The 22,564-nt window shown below is 43.6% G+C and overlaps 1 protein-coding gene across 11 annotated transcripts in view; it reads right to left on the bottom strand.

The window, feature by feature from the left end:
- The window catches only part of TNC (tenascin C), a 65,467-nt gene that overhangs the window by 29,584 nt on the left and 13,319 nt on the right, over positions 1-22,564 (bottom strand). For 10 of the 11 annotated variants that reach the window (XM_085520943.1, XM_015878774.3, XM_015878776.3 and 7 more), the window contains exons 2-5: positions 15,726-15,860; positions 3,832-4,424; positions 1,604-2,917; positions 15-278 (exon numbers count right to left, since the gene is read on the bottom strand). In XM_085520943.1, coding sequence (XP_085377069.1) covers positions 15-278; positions 1,604-2,917; positions 3,832-4,294 — 2,041 coding nt within the window. In that variant the 5' untranslated portion in view covers positions 4,295-4,424; positions 15,726-15,860. The remainder of the gene's footprint in view (positions 1-14; positions 279-1,603; positions 2,918-3,831; positions 4,425-15,725; positions 15,861-22,564) is intronic. The other variant, XM_015878775.3, reaches the window with a different exon arrangement.

Raw genomic sequence — 22,564 nt, 5'->3', positions numbered from 1 at the left:
GATATTAAACTCACATGTCGCTACTCTGGCACTGACTGGAATACTTTTCTTGTTTTTAAGGATTGCAAAGACACGGATGAAATATTCCACACCCGGCTCCAGCTCATGAATAGTGGCAGATGTCTGGTTTCCTGGTACGGTGAACTGTAGATCTAAGCCACCACTGCTGGTAGGGACATAGGTGACAAGGTACTCATTGACGAGATTCTCATGCTTCCATTCCAGATTTACAGTTTTATCTGTTACATTCGTTACAGTCAGCTCCGTTGGAGGAGACACTAAAGAGGGGAAGAGCAAAACAAAAGTCAGTTCTCAGGGCTCAGAAAATAATGACCTACCCAGTTTCCCATTTTCCCAGGAGCAGTTTATGAGAATCACCTCACAAACAGGGAATGGGGAAGCCGTGCCACACAAATCAGCCACTCATAGAAAGGAATGTTCAGCTGATGAAGACTACAGATGTTTCCAGTACTAATGGGCCAATTTCTGCTTTCATGCTTGCACATAACCTATAGCTGACTGTGTTCCAGCCCCTTCTTTCAAGGCCATGACACAAAACTACTACAGCTGGGTCCCTTAGGGAATCGGACTTTTAACTCAACTGCCAGCAACACATGATTTTATAGTTGGAAGTCCTGGCGTTTGGATATACAGAATTGCACAGATTTTCCACAGTAACATAAAACATGATTATTTTTGTAAATACTTTCAATAGATTACTCCGTGTTTGCACGTGCAGGAGCCCAAAATGTGGCTTGGGAGCCTTCCAAAAGGAGGAGATGAAAAATGGGAATTATTTTCCAAGGGTATTCATTGTCCTTTACAATGTTCCCAGCCCCAAAGTACTCTTTGATTACTCTACAAAGATCTTAGTTCCAAAACTCCTCCCCTGGGATCTCCTAAGGAAAACTGCCTACTTTATAGTGTAATGCCTGTCATTATCTAGCTGCCAGCATTTTCTGTCCATTTCCATAGAGTCAGTGGTACTGGGAAACTAAACACATGGCTTTATAGCTAAGTTTCCACTCCAGCTGATTCCATTATTTTAATCTAAGCTTTGTCAAATCTAACTGTATAGTGTTCCATATATACATGTATATATATATATATATATATATGCATTAAATATATAAATTGTGTATGTATCTATGTATATAAATGTTTTAAGTTAGAAAAATCCATTTGGTCTGCTGAAGGATAACCAGGGCCCCTGCAATAATTCTGAAAGCTTGCAAGGAAATATCTGTGACATCTGGCAATTCTATCACGATGGCTCTCTCATCCTCAGATAGGACAGTCATATTTTATGCACACATCTTGCCTCCTCAGCCTCCATCTTTGTTGCTGTTATTGGACTTCTGGCTTGCTGACCACTGAAAGTCACCTGCAACCACTACAGTATATCACCCTGGAAAGTAAGCGAGGGGAAGCGCTTGCTCTGTGCAAACTAATTCCACTGCTTCGGCTGTTTGGACTGTGATGAAGGAGAGCAGAAACACATAGCCTGGCTATATGAAAAACAACATGGAGCCTCTGAGGCTGATGGATGAAAAAAGAGGATGGATGACATGGAAAGGAGTTTAAAGGGCCATTTGCCACCTACCATCAGAACAGTCGATCCCCATGTAACCTTCCTCACAGACACACCGTCCCTCGACACAGCGGCCCACGTTATTGCAGTCGTTGGGGCAGGACCGTTCCCGGCAGTCTTCCCCGGTGAAGCCCTCATGGCACACGCAGCGCCCATCAACGCAGCGCCCGCGCTGGTGGCAGTCATTAGGACAAGACAGCTCCCCACAGTCCTCCCCAGTGAAGCCGTTGTCACACACGCAGCGTCCCTCCACGCAGCGCCCACGGTTGTGGCAGTCATTGGGGCACCGCAGTTCCCCACAGTCCTCCCCTGTGTACCCCTCATCACACACACACTGCCCATTGACACACCGCCCATGGCCGTTGCAGTCGTTGGGGCACCGCAGCTCCCCGCAGTCCTCCCCGATGAATCCCTCGTGGCACTCACACTGCCCGTTGATGCAGCGCCCGCGGTTATGGCAGTCATTAGGGCACCGCAGCTCCCCGCAGTCCTCCCCAATGAATCCCTCGTCACACACACACTGCCCATTGACGCAGCGCCCGCGGTTGTGGCAGTCGTTGGGACAGCGCAGCTCCCCGCAGTCCTCTCCCAGATACCCCTCATGGCACACGCAGTGCCCATCCACGCAGCGCCCACGGTTATTGCAGTCCTTTGGACACCTCTTCTGGCTGCAGTCATCCCCCACGAAGCCCTCGTGGCACACGCACAGCCCGTTCTCGCAGCGCCCGTTGCCATTGCAGTTGTTGGGGCAGGTCAGCTCTCCACAGTCCTCTCCAGTGTAGCCCTCCTCGCAGTAGCAGGTCCCGTTGATGCAGCGCCCACGGTCAAAGCAGTCGTTGGGGCAGATCAGCTCGCCGCAGTCCTCTCCCGTGTAGCCCTCATCACAGACACACTCGTTGTCCACGCAGCGCCCGCGGTTGTGGCAGTTGTTGGGGCACAGGGGCTCACTGCAGTCCTCACCAGTGAAACCCTCATGGCACACACAGCGTCCACCCACACATCGCCCATGAATGCCGCACCCATTGGGGCAGAGCTCCTCGCCACAGTCTGGGCCCGTGTAGCCCTCGAAGCAGACGCATACCCCATCCACACACTTGCCTTGGTCGTTGCAGTCAGACGGGCAGGCAGCCTGGCTGCAGTCCTCGCCGGTGAAGCCTTCCTCGCAGATGCATTTGCCCCGCACGCAGAGGCCACGGTTGAAGCAGTTGTGTGGGCAGGCTGGTTCTGAGCAATTGGGACCTTTCCAGCCTGGCTCGCACACACAGCCACAGATCTCGGTGCTGTAGTTGCCGTGCCCACTGCAGTATGGGGCTGTGTCCAGGCGACCTGCACCAACGAGTCAGGAAACCCTTAGCTTGGGGGTGTCAGGCCAGCGCCACACTGGGACCTGAAAGGAGACTGGTTTTCCCAGCTCCCTACGGGACATGATTTACAGAATCACCTGCATTTTTGAATGAAAAACTCCCTTTCTCTCATGAAACTTAGCAGGAATGCTTTAATTCATACTACTGTCAGGGTGTGAAGCAGCACCCCTGCCAACTGATCGGTGAAATAAGCACGTTGGATTTCTCTGCTCTTCTCAAAATCCCTCTTCCACTGACTGAGCAGCTTTCCTGACAGCTTCATTAGGGCACGCACCATGAAGCATCGTTCACCAGTTCACCCAGAACACAAAAAGCCAGGCAGCACGCTGTATCGCCAACAGTGAGACCAGCTCTGTGCTCAGAGAGGACCTAACTACTGACCAGACCTTTTCTCTATCTTATGACCAACCCCTTTCTCCAGTTCAAACAGCAGTAGGAGAGATGCTTTCTTCTTTACTCTCAAATCATTTCTTCTCGCTAGTTCTGATCTATTGCCTACGTCCCGCTGTATTTTTATTGGTCTCTATTAAAGAAAACTTGGACGTTAAAACAGTTACATTGGCAGCCTGCTCAAAGGGACAAAATGTGGAGCCAAAACCTTGGGCTGTGTGAGTTTTAATCTCAACTCCGACACTGTCACCTTGTCCAAGTGCCATGCTTGCTCAATGCCACAGCTACAAGGCCCAGACAAACATCTGACCCACAGATCCATAAAACTAGAACTGTGAATGAACCAAGCTGGCAAACACATTGATTACATTTCAGATTTAACAGGTTGACTTTTGTTCTTTCTTGAAACAGATTCGAGTATCTACTCTAAACAAGATCTGCTGCCAGCATGAGAATTTCCCCGCGTGGCTCCCCAGCCTGCCTTACCTTCTGCTGTCTGGGAATTAGGACAGCATCCAGCCCCGCTGGCACACTGCTCCCGGAGGGAGGATACCAGCCCTTCCAGCTCCTCCAGTCTGCTCAGCAGGTCCTTGATGTCTGGGGCAGCCGCACAGCCACAGGCCCGGCGGGGAATGTTGATGCGGTGCGTGAAGACGATCTGGTTCCCCTCATTCACCGTATGCTCCTCGTAATTCTTGACAGGCTCAATTTCTGCCTTCAGGTCTGCATCCCCGCTTGCTGCATCCAGGTCCACAGAACAAAGGGAGCCAACAGGCAACTTGATGTTGTAGACATGGTTAAAAACCACAGGCTGATTATCCTCTGGTAAGGTCACATTGAGCCCAGTCTCCCGCTTCTGCCGGATAATTCGCTTGATGAGTCCACCACTGGCATGCTGGTACAGCAAACCTAAGATGGCACAGGCCAAAACCTGTGAAGGGAGTCCCATTGTAGTGTTCGGTTCCTTTTCAAAGCTGATAGAGTCTTATATTTGTTTGGCCTTTGTAGACTGGAGGAGAAATTTGAGAGCCAGTTCAATCCGAGTTGAGCTGAGTTTCCTTTCTTGGCACGCTTGTTCCCTGAAACAAGAAGGAAGTGTAAGGGATGAACTGCAGCTTCCCAACCCAACAGCAGGCCTGGGACACTCACTCACATCCTTAAATAAGCTAAAGCTGAAAGTCTAATTTCCTTCACTCATTATCACACTTCTTGAATGCTGGATCACTGCTACTAGAAGCTGGATTATATGAAAAACTTGTGATATTGTCAAAGGCCTATTGGCATTAATAAACCCAGTGTAGCCCTTTTGCATCTGCTTTGATTTATTTCAGCTTCTAGGGAATCTGATCTGTAGGGCTTGTAGCCCAATAGTAGGTTTTACTATTCTCATAGCTTTTCTGCAGCATGAAGAGAAACAGAGCTCTCTGAAGAACGCTGAAGATGAGGATCCTGGAGTCAACGCCTGTATGATATATAGGGACATTTCAGCACAAAAGTAGAGACACAAAAGATTATCCCAGATGAGAATCCACGAAGGAAGACAGACTGTAAGAAATATCAGTAGAAATACAGGAAATCTATTGAACTGTAGTGTACAATAGCATCAGCCTGTTACTATGTACAGCAAGAACCTATGGCAGCTAATGGACAGACTAAACAAAGCACACCTATTAAATGTCATCTTAACATTTGTTTTTCTTTCTACTCATTTAAATAGTTAGGTTGGTGACTGGACTTTCCCAGTTTTAAGTTCCTTTCTTTGTGCCAGTAACGAAGGAAACAGCAGTTTATCCTCTAAACACCTCAATTTTGATGATAACTCATTTGTCAAATGGGAGACCAGCTTCTTCCACTGCTCCGTTTCCCATAAAATGTATGGGATCACTTTCCCATAATATCCCAGCTGTTTTGTAAAGGATAACAGTCATACATCACACACTTCACTGAAGTCATCTTTGTGTAGACAATGTTGAGCTCACAAAGAGTGAACTTCGCCCCTTTTTATTGGGGAATAAATCAGAAGTAAACACGCAGCAGTGGAGGCTTTTTCCTTGTTGTGGAAAAGCATTAAGCTTTAAGCCATTTCTAACACTTATCCTGTTTGTTCAGATATATCTACAATCTCTGTCTGTACCAGAAGAGATCACAAGATAGATAATAAAGAGTAAGAGAGAAACATGGTACAGGGCTCATTTGTGACTCAATCCCTAAATAAGACTGCAGCTCATGAAACACATTCAGGACAACATTTGAAGTGGTATTTAACCTTCAATCACACCCACTTGGAGTGTGCAAACTGCTTTCCATGCAGTCAGATGCCATGTGCTATAACTTTTTGCCCCGAGACCAGTTTATATATCTGAAATGGGTGCCTAGGACTCAAGTAGTTAATTGAGGGACAGGTTGCTTGAAAGATGCATCACCCAGCAGAACAAACTAGAGGAAGGGATGCACACTTTCTGTGTGCACTGTGGACAAAAGCTGCATTAATACTATCACTTTCAATGGGTATTCACTGCATTCGAGTCAGCCAAGTATCTCAGCCTCCTGATGATACTGGGAGATGCAATACATCTTGTCTGACACCCTTTTGAAGTTTATGAAGGGTGGTCTGGGAGAAGCATTCCACAGTGTCTGTTCTATGACCTTTGTGTTTTGAAACCAAGTGCCATGTCTGAGCTAATCTGGATCAGGTGTTTCTCATCCAATCTGCCAAGGACCCAGCATGATTAACTGAGCTCCACTGCCAGATCTGAGACCCAAAGAACAAGACACCTTCATGCAATTATTTATGCATTAGCTGTATTTTTGGCTGGAAGAACAAAGATGACATCCTTCTGTTCAATAACCTTCAAACATATCTACGCAACAGCTCAGGCCATGAGGGACCACCCAGGAAGGTTCTCCTAAAGAAAAATGGAAGCCACAGCCATTGCCAGGCTCAGTTGTTTCTTCAGTTTTTCCCTCATCTGCTTCTGACAGTGGCTCAGCCACCAGAACAGCAGCAATGAAGGAAGTCTGGAATCTCAGCAAGGAGAGCTGGATTTTAGTGATGCCATAAGATCCCATTTGGTCTAGATGTTTTCATGGTCTATGCTATTGTCTGTGCATCACCTAGTTATGTCTAACCCAAAGGATTACAGCCAAGAGCATTATAATATGTTATTTGTTGATTTAGATATCTCCTCTCCCCCACTGACATCATAACTTTGTCAGGACTTTTCAATCTAATTAGAAATTAGTTTCTTAATAGCAAAATGTCAATCATTTCCAGGGAAGCCTGGAAGCCCAGGGAATCCTGATTCCTGGGGAACGCTCAGCAAAGGTGGTATATGAATATTTTCCTTCCCCAGAGGCAGATTTGCTGGAAACCAGCAGGCAAGAGAAACTAAATCAATTTTTGCATGTAGTTCTAGTGAACCACTTTGCTCTCTCTTGCAAATTCAGGAATGGTAGAGCTGCGAGATTGTTTGTGGGCACATGGAGTGATAAAGATGCAAATGAGAACCTGGTGTGATTTTAATCAAAACAGATTGCAGCCGCAAAGGAAGAGGTGTTAAAAAAATATCTCAGCTGTCCCTGTGAAAGGAGGGAGAAGGCTGATTAGCCTTGCTCAGGCACCCTGTACATGCCACGACTGGGAAATGAGACATAATGAAGGTGGAGGAAAAGAGAGAGGAAAAAGAATACAACTCCTCTCCCAGCAGATACTTCCAACATCACAGCTGGAGGGGATAAAATAATGTCAACATCTGTTGGATTCCAGCACACCTCGCTTACATTTGGACACAAAATGGGATGGATTCTGACAGAGAGGAAGACCTGAGCTGGAGAAGAGCCATGGCCCTCCCTAGAAAAACACAGGAGGCTGTACTTTGTGGTTTGTTAATTGCTAACCTCAAAACTGCTTTCTGTGATTTGTTAATGGAAGAAACTTCATGACTCAAGAATTTCCACCTAGGTGGGATCCTGCCATCTGTTCCCTGAAGAACGGGCATCATTGCATGGGCGCTGGCATCATGATAGCACTGTGCTCCTCTCTTTATCCACTGCCATGCAGGCAGAAGAGTCACACTGGGAATTTGATCGACCTGTGGTGCATCTTGTGTGCCAACATGGGGAATCTGCACATTCTCTACCAGGAAGAAAAGCAGCGCTATTACAGAGGATTAATAAATGGAAGCTGACCGCCAGAGTGCTTTTTTATAAGTAAGGTTTCAGGAGGTGCAACCTTTTGAAGAAGTGCTAATAATACAGCTTTGCCAAGAGCATGTGACTGTGGAGGCTCCAGGCATCTCCTCTAACAGATGGATTAAGTCTGAAGTAAACTGAAGTGTTCTTAAAGAAAGAGACTGGTGAGGGCTGCAAGTTTGGACACAGCAGGCTAAAACACAAACAGTTCTGACTGTGCCTTCCGCTGCTGTTTCCATGCATTCATAGCTATAGAAAATCATTTTCTTTCCATTCCCAATTGCACAAGGGTAAAGGAACCAGCAGGGATACTCGCTTTAGGTCAAACTACTTTATATCACATCTGAGAGCTGAAATTTGTAACAATTCTAAACCAGCAGCAATTAATCTTTCCATAGAAACAGCCAAAGCCAAATAATTACCTTCATTTTTTTTCCTCTTTTTCTTTTCGCACTGCAGTCAGACCAAGCAGCAGATTTTTAAGGCAGCCAAATCTGCAGTAACTCAAAAAATCCACTGTTTTCTCTGAGGTTTACACAGAGAGTGTATGCAGGGAGAAACTGCAGTTGTTTCAGCAGCAACCAGACACCACAGATACAAATGGGACTTCAGGACGTGAAGCTCCAAAGGGAAATACTCATAATTTAGAAATTTTCTTCAAAGTCTTAAATCAGCTGCATAAACAGAGGAAAGGATCAGGGAAGAAAGAAAGAAGCCAATTCCCTTATTCTCAATCACTCCATCAGATAAAACACAGTGTGATAAGCTGCCATCTATCCAGTCTCTAAGTTGCACAGTGGATGCAACAGCAGTGAAGAGAGGGAGAAAACATTGTCTGGCCATCAGCATGAAGAAAGAGGCAGAAGGGAAATGGCTTCTAAACATACACAGGTACTTACAGAATCACAGAGGCATAGAATCCAAGAATGGCTTAGATTGGAAGTGACCATAAAGAGCATCGAGCTCCAGCCCCCAAAAGTGGACTGACTACTACAGAAATGATTCAGTAATGATGAATAACTTCAGAATGAGGGCCCCGTGGTGTCCATGTGTGCTGTGGGGTGGCAGAAAGCGTTCCAAAAGGTTTAGCAATTAGAGCGGACACATGAAACCTCATTCCTCCACCTTAAGTATGGAAAACTGAGACACAAAGAGACCAGCACTGGGCCACCTGGGCTCCTTAAAAGCCCTGCATTTAGGACTAAGCATTTTAACCAGGGCAAGACCCACAGAGCTGAAAACAGGATCCAATTTTGCTGAATCCCATCACGGCAGTTCAAACACCAGCACCTCCCAGAAGGCACTCAGCACCTCCCAGCCCACACCCTGGTACCACGCTTTCTTTTTCTTTTCTTCCTGCCTTTAGGACTTCCATCCCTTTTAGCTGAGAACACACTGGCAGTTTATGCTTGATGTGGTTGAGCTTCCATAACTCAGCTTAAATACATCCTGCAGCCATCTGGGTCTCATCTGGGGCTGGTACTATGCATCCATGAGGAACCCAGTTCTCAGGGCTAAGAACACAAACATGGGCATGCAGAGATAGGAGCCTGTTTCCACAATGAATTCAGGATTGATTTCTGGACTCTCACAGATTGCAGTTGTCACATGAAGCCATTACAAGTTCTGGGAGCCTCATCATGTCTCTGTACTTATTAACATGACAGATTTTAGACCACCATAAATGAATCTTTCACAAGGTCCTGGGGATCATCTGAACTGCAATCAGATGTCTACCTCGGGCTGTTTCAAAGAGAAGCAATACGAACAGCTGTTTTGTGCCCCATCCAGTCCCTGAGGTCCCACATTAATCACCATTCAGCTAAGCCTGAACTCCTCACTCCAGTTAATTTTTCATCAGCTCTTAGGTTACATTTCTACTTTTGGGAAGCTGTGCAGTTTCTGGTTCATGGATCCTACTGTACGTCATCCTTAAATAAAACCATTTGGATCCATTTTAGCCTCCTCCCATTCTACCTTGGCTGAAAAGCAGCATATAGACAGGACTTCGCCAAGGCTGTTTGAGAAGGAATTTTAATTAATTGCTTTGTGTACAATTTAGAATTTAGCAAAGGCTCATATTTCAAAGGCATCAGCATGACAGTGCCACAAAGAGGGAGGAAAAATAACCCACTGAAGCCAACATCCATAAAAAATGTGAAAGAGCTACGGTAAATTCTGACTGATAAGCATAAAGGGAGCCCCATGAGAGCCTAAGCCTTCAGTTGTACAGTGACTATTTTGAGTTAAATTAGCATGATTATTCCATTATAAACTACTTTGTTACAACAGTTTTGTATTCTTAGCCATGGAAAATCTCCCTAGGTTTGTCCTCGTTCAGGATCTCAGAGAGAGAACAGACATTTCTGAGCTAAGCTAAACAATGGGGTTGGCTGCTTTTCAAAGCGGAGCACAAGTTCAAGGTTCAGAGGTGGGCTCCTTCCAGTATCAGTAACACCTTTGATCAGTTCGGTGTTAGCGAGCAAACCTCATGAATTAAATGAGAAATGAAGTCAGCTGGCAGAGATACAGCTGGGAGAAAACAGCTGCTGAAAACATGCAATAATTAAACAGAAGTGAAAAACAGATTAGACAATGCGGTGCCTGCAATAACAGGATATTGAACTCAACGACCAAGAGGTGCCTTCCAGTTTCGTGGTCCTAAAGACTTTTTTGATTCATGTTTCTTAACAATTACCTGGTTGATGATGGGAAAAGTAAAGAAATTCAGCCTGAATATACTGCTTTTGTTGTTCCACCAAGAGCAAAGAAGGAGGAACTCAGAGGAAAGGCAGGTATGGGATCAGAGCCTAAGGGAACTACATCTACTGAATTCTAGAAGATCACAGCTTCTCTTGGCTTGGGTTAGAGCCTGATGGCTATTTAAACACAGTTGTTTTATAGTCAATGTTTATATAAGAAACATCCAGCGTGGCATTATGTCATAACTTATATAGAGCCAACCAGACTCAGGAAGAGACCCATACTAAACACAGGAATTAAAAGCTCTTAATGATTCATTTTTGGTACCACTGGACTTAGTAAAATTATCCAAGCTCAAACTGAATGAACGCAATTTGCTGAGTGACTTAGATGAGTAATGCAGACTTATTCACTCCGTGCTCATAACTTGGTGTCTAATTTCTCATGCGATGTAATTGTGCATAATTAGAAACAAATAATGGTTACATATCAGTTGGTGTTATATGTTGACCTGCAGCCTGCTCCCAGGCTCCTGAGTATGGATAATATGACTTTCACCAAACATGCCGCCAGCTCATGACCTGACAGGATGTTGCCATTTCAGTTCATTTTACCTAAGCAACAGCAGAAATCTTTCCTGCCTTTTCTTGGGTACTACTAGGTCTCTGATTCTACACCTTAACCAGCACAAGCATATCAGGTTGCACTGCTTCCTTCGTCCTCCTCACCACTCATGGGGGCAATACCCCGTGTCTTTGCATAGGGGTTTCAAAGCACCTGGCTAGAAAACATCCACATCCAGCCCGAGAGTGGCTGTAAAGAGGATATTCTAAGAATATCAGTGCTGTCAGATGTTAGTTCTAGAAACCCTGAGAGCGCTAAGGCAATACAATGGTGTCAGTTCTTATATTTTGGAGAGGGATGCATGCATTTTGGCAAAGAGCCATACGTGGGAGCTACATTCGGCTCCATAAGCATTCCCAGAGTCAGCTCTTGGCTGCTGAGGCTGTGGGCACCCAACAAAACCAGCTCAGACAATGGGAGCTGTGAGTGAAAACCAGACTTGCTTGTTTTATGCCTGCAAACCTGTGCCAGAGCTCGTTGGTTCCAGGAAGGCATTGGCCCAAAGGCCTGGGCCAGCCGGCAGCTTTGGAGTGCACAGCAGGCTGTTTGTGACCAGGAAAATCTGCCTCTTGTGCTGGATTTCCATACACTTCTAATCCCAGTGACTGAGGAAGACATTGGCAAAGCATATGCCCTGCCGAAGGCAAGCGAATAAAACACCTCACTGCAAGCAGAGCCTAACATTTATTTTGGGTGTGCGATGGAGTCTGAATTCATGTGATAGAGTAATCCTGTCGATGAGGTCATGTGTTCCTCTGAAGGGGCTTCTTTGTACCCTGGGTTAGTTAGCAACGCTTTTTCTGTTATCAAGCATCTGATTAAACTCACAAAAGAAGGGTCTTTAAAAAACAGGCTCAGGCAGAACTGAGAAGGGAACAAATAAATTGTTGTGTTGTTTTCTCTCTCTTTTTCTTTTTTTTCCTTTTCATTTTATCTGACAGGAAAAGGGAGAGGGGAATAAGATGGGGAAGGGGCACAAGAGAAGGATTCATTGATCTCAAATGACAAAACAAAGGTCTTAGTCTGTTTTCTAATTTTCTAAGCACCCAATCCTGTGGCCGCTGATAGTTATATGCACCCATACAGCAAATTTCACCACGAAGGACTACAATGCAGTATCCAAATAGAAAGAGCCTCCCAGACGACATCCTATACTACTCAGTGCCACAGAGCCTACCTTCTGCAGCACCAAAACCCTTGCCAAACCCTGAAAGTCAATTAAAATGTAGCCCTAATTTATTTGGCTTGAAGACTCAAGCCTTTGGGAGAGAATTTTGCCTGGCAGCTCAGCCAACTTTTGTTGTGCTTTGTAGGGCTCCTTACCATGTGTTATTAATACCAACTCAGCTCTGACAATGGAGAATGAGGGAATTATAACTAAATCATCATTAATTTCCTTCAAAGGACATGCATCCAAAGTCACTTTAGATTGGGAAGTCTAAGAACAGAGCAGCTCAAGTTGTTAAGCACCGATTGATCTGTAAGCAGCCAAATATATTAACAAGCTGTAAGTTCCTTGTTGCTAAATACCTGTACTTATTAGAATTGTATTCATGCACATTTGTTATTTGGTAGCACCGGTTTTTGGCTACACAGGGGGAAAAAAATTAACTCAGTTCCTCTGCCTGTGAGTTATTTCAATTAGGATTTCCCCCTCCTCCCTACTGGCACTCTGAGCAAATGAAGAGCTGTATAGAAGTTGGCTATATGAAAATAGCACTATAAAACCACTGTGACCAAGTGATGACACAGTAAGATATACGGCTGGTTGAAAAATTGTTCACAACACTTATTTGGCCACTGAAAGTTGTCATTTTTCACTCAATTCTGAAAACTCAGCAAGAGGAAAACTAAAATGTCAGCATTATTTCAGGAGTTCCTTATCTCACAAGAAATTCCATCCCACCCATGAGAAACCATTCTGAGGTGGTCAGCTTTGAAACCAGTAATTTTTTTTGCTTTGAACAAAATGGCCTTTTTGAAAGAAAAGCTGCCTCAATTGCATCTTTATCCTTCTAGGAAAACAGAGCAACCTGGACTTCAATTACTACGTGAAAAGTATTACAGAGGAAAAACTACAGTGCTTGTGCTTCCCTCATCCCTGGAAAGGAATAAAAATATGAACCTTATGTTAATTTACAGCTCTAAAAGCAGAAGAACATCCACATCAAAGTAAGACATGCCAGTGCCTTTCAGAGCATCATGAGACACCAAACTGAATTTTCAGGCAGCAAATTATTATAGATTAGTGGTACAAGGAGCAGAAAGCTTTCTACTGTTGGTGACTTCTTGTACTATTAACTGCCTGTTTCTAATCATTTTTGGAGATGCTGAATCCCTTACTTGCAAGGCAAGGTCTGCTATTTCTATACCAAACCCTACTGTGACTGATGGCCAATAACACTTCTCCCCTGCCTCATCAGGTTTGGCAGGAAAGGATCTTGGTTGAAGATTTGAAACAAAAAATCTTGAATGGCTGGGAATGGAGAGGAAAGAATTGCTCAGGGGAGGTGTGGGGGGAGCAGGCAGCTCAAATACTCCCATTTTTGCCTTCTAATTTGATTGTGCTGTTCTGCTGTATCAGCCAACTCTACTTTCTCCTTCCCCACAGAGTAGGAAGACCAACTGCCTGTGGCACTCCAGTGACTCACAGCAGCTAAAGATATCTGCCTGCATTCCCTTTTTATAAAAAAAAAAAAATGTAGATTTTGTCTGAGGCAAAAATGAGGATAAGATCATATAAAAAGATGCTAAGGAATAATGCAAGCTGTAGTGAGTTGACTGAAGTAATGACTTGTGTAGTTGGTACTGCAGCCCCTTTCAACCTTCAAGCTGCAAAGGCCAGGAAATTAAAATGTTCCATCTATAAAATGCATTCTTTTTTCTTTCTTTTTAACAAATTAAGCTTATTCCCTTTATGATGCAGAGAACTGAAGCTCAATGTTGAGCTGAAAAAGTCAAATAAAGTAAAAATTTTGAATAAATGTGTATTTTAGCCATGTACAGCAGTGGTTTGCTGGTGTGATTTGGGTCGTGCAGGTCTGTGGTGCTGGGAGATGGGAATTCTGGAGAATAAAGACCCTCCTGTATGAAACTAGGGAACACCAACTGCCAGATGGACTTATTAGGGAGCTGACTGCTGACTGATGGGAAAAATAAGATGGAAATAAAATCTGAGACGAATAAACCTATAGGGCAGCCAAGGAAAATGTTCACCTGGTTGTGATGGTTTAATGGCACGGTGAGGCAAACACTGCAACCAGATAGAATTATTGCAAAGTGAGGAATGGACAGGATTCCCACTGAATGGATTCCCCAGGCCTGGAAAAGCCACCTCCCAACAGTAGTTGAGACAAAACCAAAGGTCAGCCATCTCAGAGTCCTTTAAATCATGACAAGAGAAACGAAGCTAAATGAGCTGACTGGATGTGGGTTCCCGAAGCACAAAGGGCTCTTGACAGAGATTCCAGAACATGCTCGTGGCCTTGGGAATAGTGGTGTGGTCTCATGGTCAGAAAGACTGAAACTCAAACTTTTTTGCAATTAAATTATCATATAAATCATCCAATATGTCTCAATTTATTCACTGGTAAAACCTCATGGGAGAATGTATGTCTCAGTGAACTAAATAGTTCAAGGTCCTCATGGTATGGTACTGCTAAATCCTCATTTAAATCATTAGATACTTACCTGAAAAATGCTATTAAATTGCCAGAAATAAAAAATACAAAGAATAAAAAACTGCAGCAATACAATATAAGGAAGAAAAAGAATCTCAGAGATATATCTTTCAAATTGGAAAGTCTGACCAGACATACAGATAACCACATGGCTGCCTGAAACTCTAGGGTAACAGTAAGAAGTTGAATCCTTAATCTGAAGCCAAACCAACAGGATGTGCCAAGCCAGTTACCAGAATAAGAAGATGAAATAAATGATAAGGTTAGTAAAAGCCACAGAGAAACACACCAGAATTTGAGAAAAAACCTGTAACTGAGAAGAAGTACCGAATATCTACTGAGCTTCCCTTCAGCTCTAACAGGCTCAAGACATTTTATGAAGTCACCAAAGGAATCACACATATGCAACCTTCCTTCATGATGAGTTGTACCTACCGTAGTGTAGCAACGTCTTCTGCTGTTGCACAACTGAAATGATTCATGCTTTCAGACAGGAAGGAAAGAAGAATTCTACGTCCAGCTCAAACCACAGCAGGAATTTTGTACAAGCCACAAGAAAGAAGCTACTTATTTTATGGGGCAGAATACTCAGATGTGTTATATCTTAACTGAGAAGAGGTAACTAGCACCAACTCAGGGAGACTGAGATGAGGCATAAGTCAATAGGGAACTCAGTAGTCTTTTTTCGTTAAGAGCTTGGATACCTGAGCATCAATTTTTGGGAATAAGAGCTCAAAAAAGAGAAACAAAACAAGCAGGTCAGTGGGGTGCCTTTGAGCTGCACTCAGTTACATGGCAGGGTGCACTGCAATCAGCCAAGTAGAGCAATTTGCTACAAACTTGAGAGAAAAAAAGATTTAAAAAAGAAAAAAGAAGAAAGGATTCTACATCTACTACATCTACTAAACTTTTTTTCTCCCATCTGCAAAGCAACCCCTGCTTTTACTGTAGCCTTCAAAGCTGAAGAAATCTTCCTCAGGCAGATACAGCCCAGCTATGGATTACAAACATCACAACACCAGTGACGGGACCAGTGACAAAGGCAATGGATTCAGAAGAACTCCGTTCTGAAAACAGAGGCAGAACTGCAGAAATGGGTCATCTCAGAAAGACTCCACGGAAAGGGATGTGTTTACAGCTTATTTTGTTTTGCTTCCCTCTGAACCCCATGTTTGCACTTACAGCACAGAAGTGAGATTCGCTCTTTAGTCTCTGAAGCAGCAGCAGAAGTCTCTGTGCAGCACCGGTTTGTTAAATGTGGAATTGAACGTGGTCCATATCAGAGCTGCCAACAGGCACTGAAGCCTCAATTAGGGCCTATTAAAAACAAAACACAAATCCACCGTTCATAACTAAGGCAACTTTTGTGCATAATCTCACAGCAGAAATCACTCTCGCCTTCTGAGTATGTACTGTACCTTTTAATGAAGCCTTTCCTAATAGCAAAAGCATTTGCTCGCTCTCTTGGCTTTTTCCTCCCCACAGCAAAGACGTATGTAGAACTGGAAAAGATCTACAGTTTTCTAAACTTGTCTTTGGAAAGTTTCTTTGCCAAGTTACACTTTGTCAGGAGCTCATTATTTTCTTGGTAGACACTGGAGACTTCACTTTGAATCATTTTGAGGGCTCGCTGATGCAGTTTCAGACTATGAGGTTTGCATGCATGAATCACAGCAACTTATGCTCATTCCATATACAAAGTTCTGCTTCATTCCCAGACCCTTCTCCACGGTGTTTCTCCCAAAACCACCATAGGTTTTCCACAGCCCATTTCACTGAGTGGTTTTGTGATAAGATGAGGAGAAATTCTGGACTTCTGATTTTTTTTCCTTACCCCTTTCCCTCCCTGGCAATGTGGTGCCAATCCCATTTCTGTTCAAAATTTGCATCAAAAATTTGCATCAGGTGAAGCTATAAAAGCAAAACTCCAAATGCATTATTTACCAAAGATGCTGGTGGGAACAATGCAGTAGAAAATAAGAACCATGAGCCACTGACATACTAAATACACACAAAGCACACAAGTGAACAGGTGAAGCACACTGAGACAGCATTGTTGTTCCTGAAGGTCAGAAGGAGGAGGTTAGCCAAAAAATCCAACCCACACGCCCGACTTTTCCACATTTCAAGTGAGTTCAGTTGAAGGACTGACATGTACATAGGCAAGTAGAGTGGGACCATGCTTTAGTGGCTCTGTGTAATTAAGTAGTAGACAAGTAATTTGTGTGTGTATTGGTCTGGAATAATAAGAAATGTTTAATGCTAGAGATGACACCAGTCAGTGGGATACCTTCAGGATTCATTGTGCTTATTCACATGCAGTCTGTAATTTCACTTCAAATTTAAACGCATACTTATTCAAGTAATGCAAAAGCATCTCTGAAATGCCTCAGAAGTCAGCCCTAAAACTCCGTGTTATTCCTGGCAATCAGAAATATGATTACATGCCTCTCGCCATTAGCCAGCTTTGGTCTTCTTAATAGAAGCCGGGGAAGCAAGTATGTAACTCATCCTCAGGTTAATTCTTTGTTTTTTGGGCAATTTTCAATCTGTCCGGGTGGCTTTTCCTCCCCAGCAGAGCTCCTCTGTCCTTGGTACTTACATCCAAGATGTGTGGGAATGCAATGCACACATTTCTTAACTTGCAGGAGCACCGAAGGAATTCCTTGAAATCTGACTTCCAGTAACAGCCCCGGGCGAGCTGTCTGCCTGGCCTCGTTCTGTCAGCTGCTGTAGCATCACGAATCCGCACGTTTGGGAAAGTAGGGTAGGGCAGGAAATTTTAGTAGAACAAAGTATGTGAAGAGTGAAGATGGAGTGAAAACAAGCATGGCATGGCAGGACGAAGTACGAATCAGAGTCACAGAATATGAAGCAAATGGAGTGTGAGGCACTTGGAAACAGAGAGGAGGTTGTTCTCAACTGGTCTGGTCTGAGGGTTTTTCTCAGTGCTCTGATTTAAAGCAGAAGCACTTCTACAATGTAATGGAAAATACAGTCACATAGACAGCTCCGAGCAAGTGATGAGTTACAACGGTGAATAACCCCAGACAAAACCCTGCCCTGCTGCTTTGATGTCAACAAATCGGGCACTGTTACACTAATGGGAGACCTGAGAGACCTCCATGCTTTGACCTCTTTTTCTTAACCCATTGTGACTTGAAACCTGCCTGTGTTAAAGGCTTAGCTGACAGCAATTCGAGCTGTGGAATAGAAGAAAGGATGTGGAGCTCAATTATCCAGCAACAGATCTCCAGTGAAATCAATGCAGTTTTGTCACATGAGAATTTGGCTGGCAGTCTCTCAGGTCTGCAAAGCAGAAAACCATCCCCTCAGCAATGCATGCTGAAATGAAGCAGACAGGGAATAATGCAATAAAGTGCTGCTTTATGCACGAAAAAGGCTCAGATTCTAATTTCGTCTCTGTCAAGACTGGTCCTAACCCCATGTAACTGCATGAGCAGCACTTCTGACCTAAATGAGCACAGGCCATATCGGATCAGGCTCAGGCATCCTCTGCAAAGAGAACTCTCTCTATTGTATAATTAAAACAGTGACTATATGCATATTCAACATCCCATATCAATGTGAAATAGCTGCTTACGTTAGCAGAATAAACTCTCTCCCCAGTGAAACAGGTGGAGCTTGATACAGTAAACTTGACTTTTATTTGCACTGAAGCCTTCTATTTATCAGTCTGGTAGGGTGTGTTTATAGGATATTATGATATAGAATTATAAGGTATGAAAGGTATATTCATATTTATCAGAACTGCATGTTTCTTACACCAAATATGATATACTTATGTATATCTAGAGAGAGAAGACAAACAGAATTTAAGGTCTGAGAAACAACACTTGAACAAATGAGAATCAAACCACAACCCAGAGAGTGCTGTGTTCATTCTGGACCATTTCCCTTTTCTTACAAAGGAGCACGATAGGTGAATCCTATGATGCTATGAAATCAAAGCAAATGAACTCCTCATCCAAAATAACCTTCCAAGGCACTGACATGGTATTACCATAGCAGAAGCACAAGGCTATAAGAACACAGGTAAACCTGGAGATGCAGCACTTGTGGTGCTGGATCACTGTGATTACCTTGCTAACCTGTGAAGTGTGCAAGCCTATATGCTAATTAACATTTGGCAGTGGAAATATAAATTCCCTGGCTTGTGGATGGTATATCCTCATATAAACACTTCACTTGGCCACCAATCTGGAAAAATAGATAGGACATTCATAAGGAGCACTCACTATGGGAAATGCCAGCATTTTTTCCTGGAAACTGTTTACATTGCCAAAATACTTCAATAAGAAAAACGACCTGAGACCTTTCCCTTAATATGCATCCTGTTCTCATTTCACTTGTAGCCCACAGTGTGCAGCATTCATTCTGAGTCAGCCTTGAATTACTGCAGTACAAGCAATGCAGAAGGGAAGTACAAGCCACAAGTAAAGGAAAAATATGCCTTACACTGTGTTCACTAAGTGGAATGGATTGCCTATACATCACAGGGTACCTTTATATCTTTCCTGGCATAGACCTTTGTCACACAGCACAGAGAAACCATTTAGGAGGACTCTGTGTATCCAGAAGGAGCTGGTTCTCCAAAGAAACCAGTCATGACAAAGAACTGGTGCAAAGTGGATGCTAAACCCCTTTAGAAAGCCTGACAAACTGACTTCTGACCAAATGAGATCGTGCCAGAAGGAAGATAACCACTAAGGTCTGGCGCTGCTACATACAACTGCCCCATCTGAATAAAGGCTTTCCATCGAACCAAAGATGCCCACTGCAGACACAAAGTTTTGATGTTCTGGTGCTTCCTGGGATAAAGTACAGACAAATGCTCAAATACTTGGTGGAAACAAACCCACTGCAGTGGAATTTCCCCAAGAGCCCAATTTCAGACTCCTTTGAATGTCTTGGCCAATATCTGTACACATATAGCCACGCTATAGCCCAGCATGGGGAAGAGGAAGATTACTACAATGGACCTCTGTCACATCTATGATTCAAGTAATTGTTTTTGAAAAGTATTAAAAAAATTCTGTTCCACCACCCCGTACTTTCTACTCCATTACTAAAAAGAATATGTTTTCTAAGCATGAAACAATATCATTTTTGTCAAGGGTTTGGAAACTGAGAGCTTATATGAACTGAAGAAAGCTTCCTTTCTCCTCCCTGTGCAGTTCTGGTTACAGGGAAAGAGCTTTCTGAGTGAGTAATCTTTCTAAGTAGGAAGCAGAGCTCCCCTATTGCTAAGGAAGAATAGACCTCCAGTAGGCTAATATGTGATGGATGACTGAATGCAAACTTGGCAACGTTGTTCTCCGCTCCCCAAAGAATACAAAATGCCACAGGCTATTTGTACACAGGGACTCTCTAGTTGGAAGTTCTTGGCAACATCCCACCTCAGTTTAATTGAATCTGCAGTGGTAAGACAATTAAGGATGTGAACTTGGAGAAATTGCTTGCAACAGGATCAACTCAGGATGAATTTATCTTTGGGGACTGACTCATGCAGAAGCGAAACAAAAACATAAATGGAAGATTATTCTTTTTGAATCCATAACCTGGCCCTCAAAATCTCACATTTGTTTTTGATGAGTGCTTTGTGGGATATAATGTCAGCCCAGATATTAACTGGTATTCTTTAAAGGCACTATTAACTACATTCACATAGACTGACTGAAGCTATAAGAGTTCTTTTCTTGTTTTGTCAGTAACAGGATATGCAGTATTTGGAGAGAGAGAAATAATGCACACATAAATTCAGTAAAATACAACATTAAAGCCATGTCTAGTTATAACTGCATGTGCATATGTCACCCTGAAAGTAATGCCTCATCATTGCTATAGAAACTACAACAGATACAGAGAGCACAAGAACACTATTTGATAGAGCAAATTCTCAGCTACAAAACACTATTTATCCACATGGGCATCATGATTATCAGACTTGTGCAGATAAGCTGATTGAGATGCTCTTCACTTTGTGGTGTGAGAGCCATTCATGGCTGTACAGAATATTCACACCACTGCTGAAATGCATCATCCGCAAAACCCAGAGGTCAGTGGAAATAGGGACAGCTCAACACTGTGCCACAGGGTTGTCCATTTGATCTTCTTCCCAATGTTCCCATTCCTCAGAGAACAGTCCTGTTTCCTTCTTCTTTTCTATATTCTTTGCTATATTGCAAATGCACGTTTAACCCAGGCAGATGACTGGGTTCACTAATGGAAACATCCTACTGAATGAACACTGCTCTTCCCTTACAGATCTGCCAATGTGAGACATCCATTCGCACCAACATCATGCAATCCAGTACACTGCATTGCTGCTCAGCATCACTCAAACCCCTTAATACACCCTGCAAAACCAAAGGGACGGGCTGACTGTTTTGCTGCACTAGGAAAAAGGCAGACAACTGCTCAACTGGTCTGTTATTTCAGTGGTTTTAGGAGAGAGATGAAAGGGTTGGAGCTCTGGCTCCAAAGAAACCTCACTGTTTCAAATGCACATTTGCTCTTCTGCTTTGCTCTTGGGAATGGAAGGATGAAAAGCTCTCAAGTAGCACACGCCTTCCCACCTCATCTCATCACCTTATCAAAAAGGGAAACAATGCCCAAGAAAACACTTTGACAGCCTCTTTAACAGCAAGTCAGAACATCTTCACTTCTGAATAGTCTTTGGCTTTTTATAGATATTCTTACAAAAAGAAAAAAAAAAGCAGTAATATTAAAAATATTCTATCCCTGCCTGAACTTTGAACACTGACAGAAATACTGCTCTGGCAGCACAATGGTTCTGTTTCTATTAACAGAAACCTCCAGCTAACTGTTACTGGGAGTCCCGTGGAGCACTTTTTAGTGTGAGTTTAGGGATGCTTCAGCTAAGCTCCAACATCATTAAGCACTATTATCCCACTGGGAGGACTGGATCTGGCTTGTGTTCTCTTATCATGTATCTATTTCCACAATGCACCTGGATGAGACTTCTGCAACAGAGTATCAGCTTCCCCTCCAAGGGAGACAGGGCACTCTGACCTGCAGATCTCATGCTTTTCGGCTGATCACAGGGCTCTTCCAAAGCCTTGAAAACACTGTTAGATTGATGGTAGTTAAAAGATTAAGGACTGGAACTTAGAAAGTTTTCCCCGGGCTGCAAGAAACCAGAGGATAAAAGTAATAAGCAAAGAGCAAAGGGGGCTCAAATGGATTTGCTGAGGATGGTGTTGTGATATGGTCAGTGATGGGGATGCAGGCAGCGCTCTGCACAACATCCCACTTTGCTCTGCCCCTTCAGCTGCCCATCCCCTGCTCAGCTCAGGCAGGCATCCTTTCCCCAGCACAGAACAGCAGCAGCAGCTGTAATGGGGACTCACTGGAACTCCCAGATAACTCTTCAAGTGCATTCAAAACTCATTGCCAGGGAAGGTCAGCTGCAGGCAGGCTGTGCCCTTTACTTTGGCTAAACGTTTCATTTGCTCCTAAGCTTCCATTAGCAGTGAGGGAGAAAAAAAAGAGTGCCCCTAACCCTTTTCTGTCAGTCTTCCTAGTATTCAATGCACAGTCACAGCCCCCCGCTGCCCATCTCATTCACCGCCTGCGGCACCTGTAAGGCTTCACAGCTCTAAAAGGCAAACGCAGAGCCTTGCCATAATAACGAACCCAAGACACTGTAACACCATCCACGAAGCATGTAAAACGAATTCCCATGATTTAACTTCTTTTTTTTTTTTTTTTTGTTTAATTTTTAAAAGAATGAGGTAAAACAACAACGACAACAACAAAAACCACGCGCACACAACACCTTGATGGGAAGGTTTTTGCCTTGTCTATACAACAGCACAAAACTCGCTGCTTTCTGTTCTTTTACATAAGGGACAATCTGATTAACACCTCACTCAGCTTTTTAACATCACGTCTCTGCTGTGCAAGGGAACACATCACAACCATCTGAATACACTTTCCATGTGTGTGACATGATACAGTGTAGAATGATTGCCAGT

The sequence above is a fragment of the Coturnix japonica genome, chromosome 21 (assembly GCF_054131305.1).
Source record: "Coturnix japonica strain WE chromosome 21, WE-NBRP24, whole genome shotgun sequence".
Classification (NCBI taxonomy): Eukaryota; Metazoa; Chordata; class Aves; order Galliformes; family Phasianidae; genus Coturnix; species Coturnix japonica.
The sequence above is the reverse complement of the archived record's forward strand: the minus strand, read 5'-3'. Positions and strand labels throughout refer to the sequence as shown.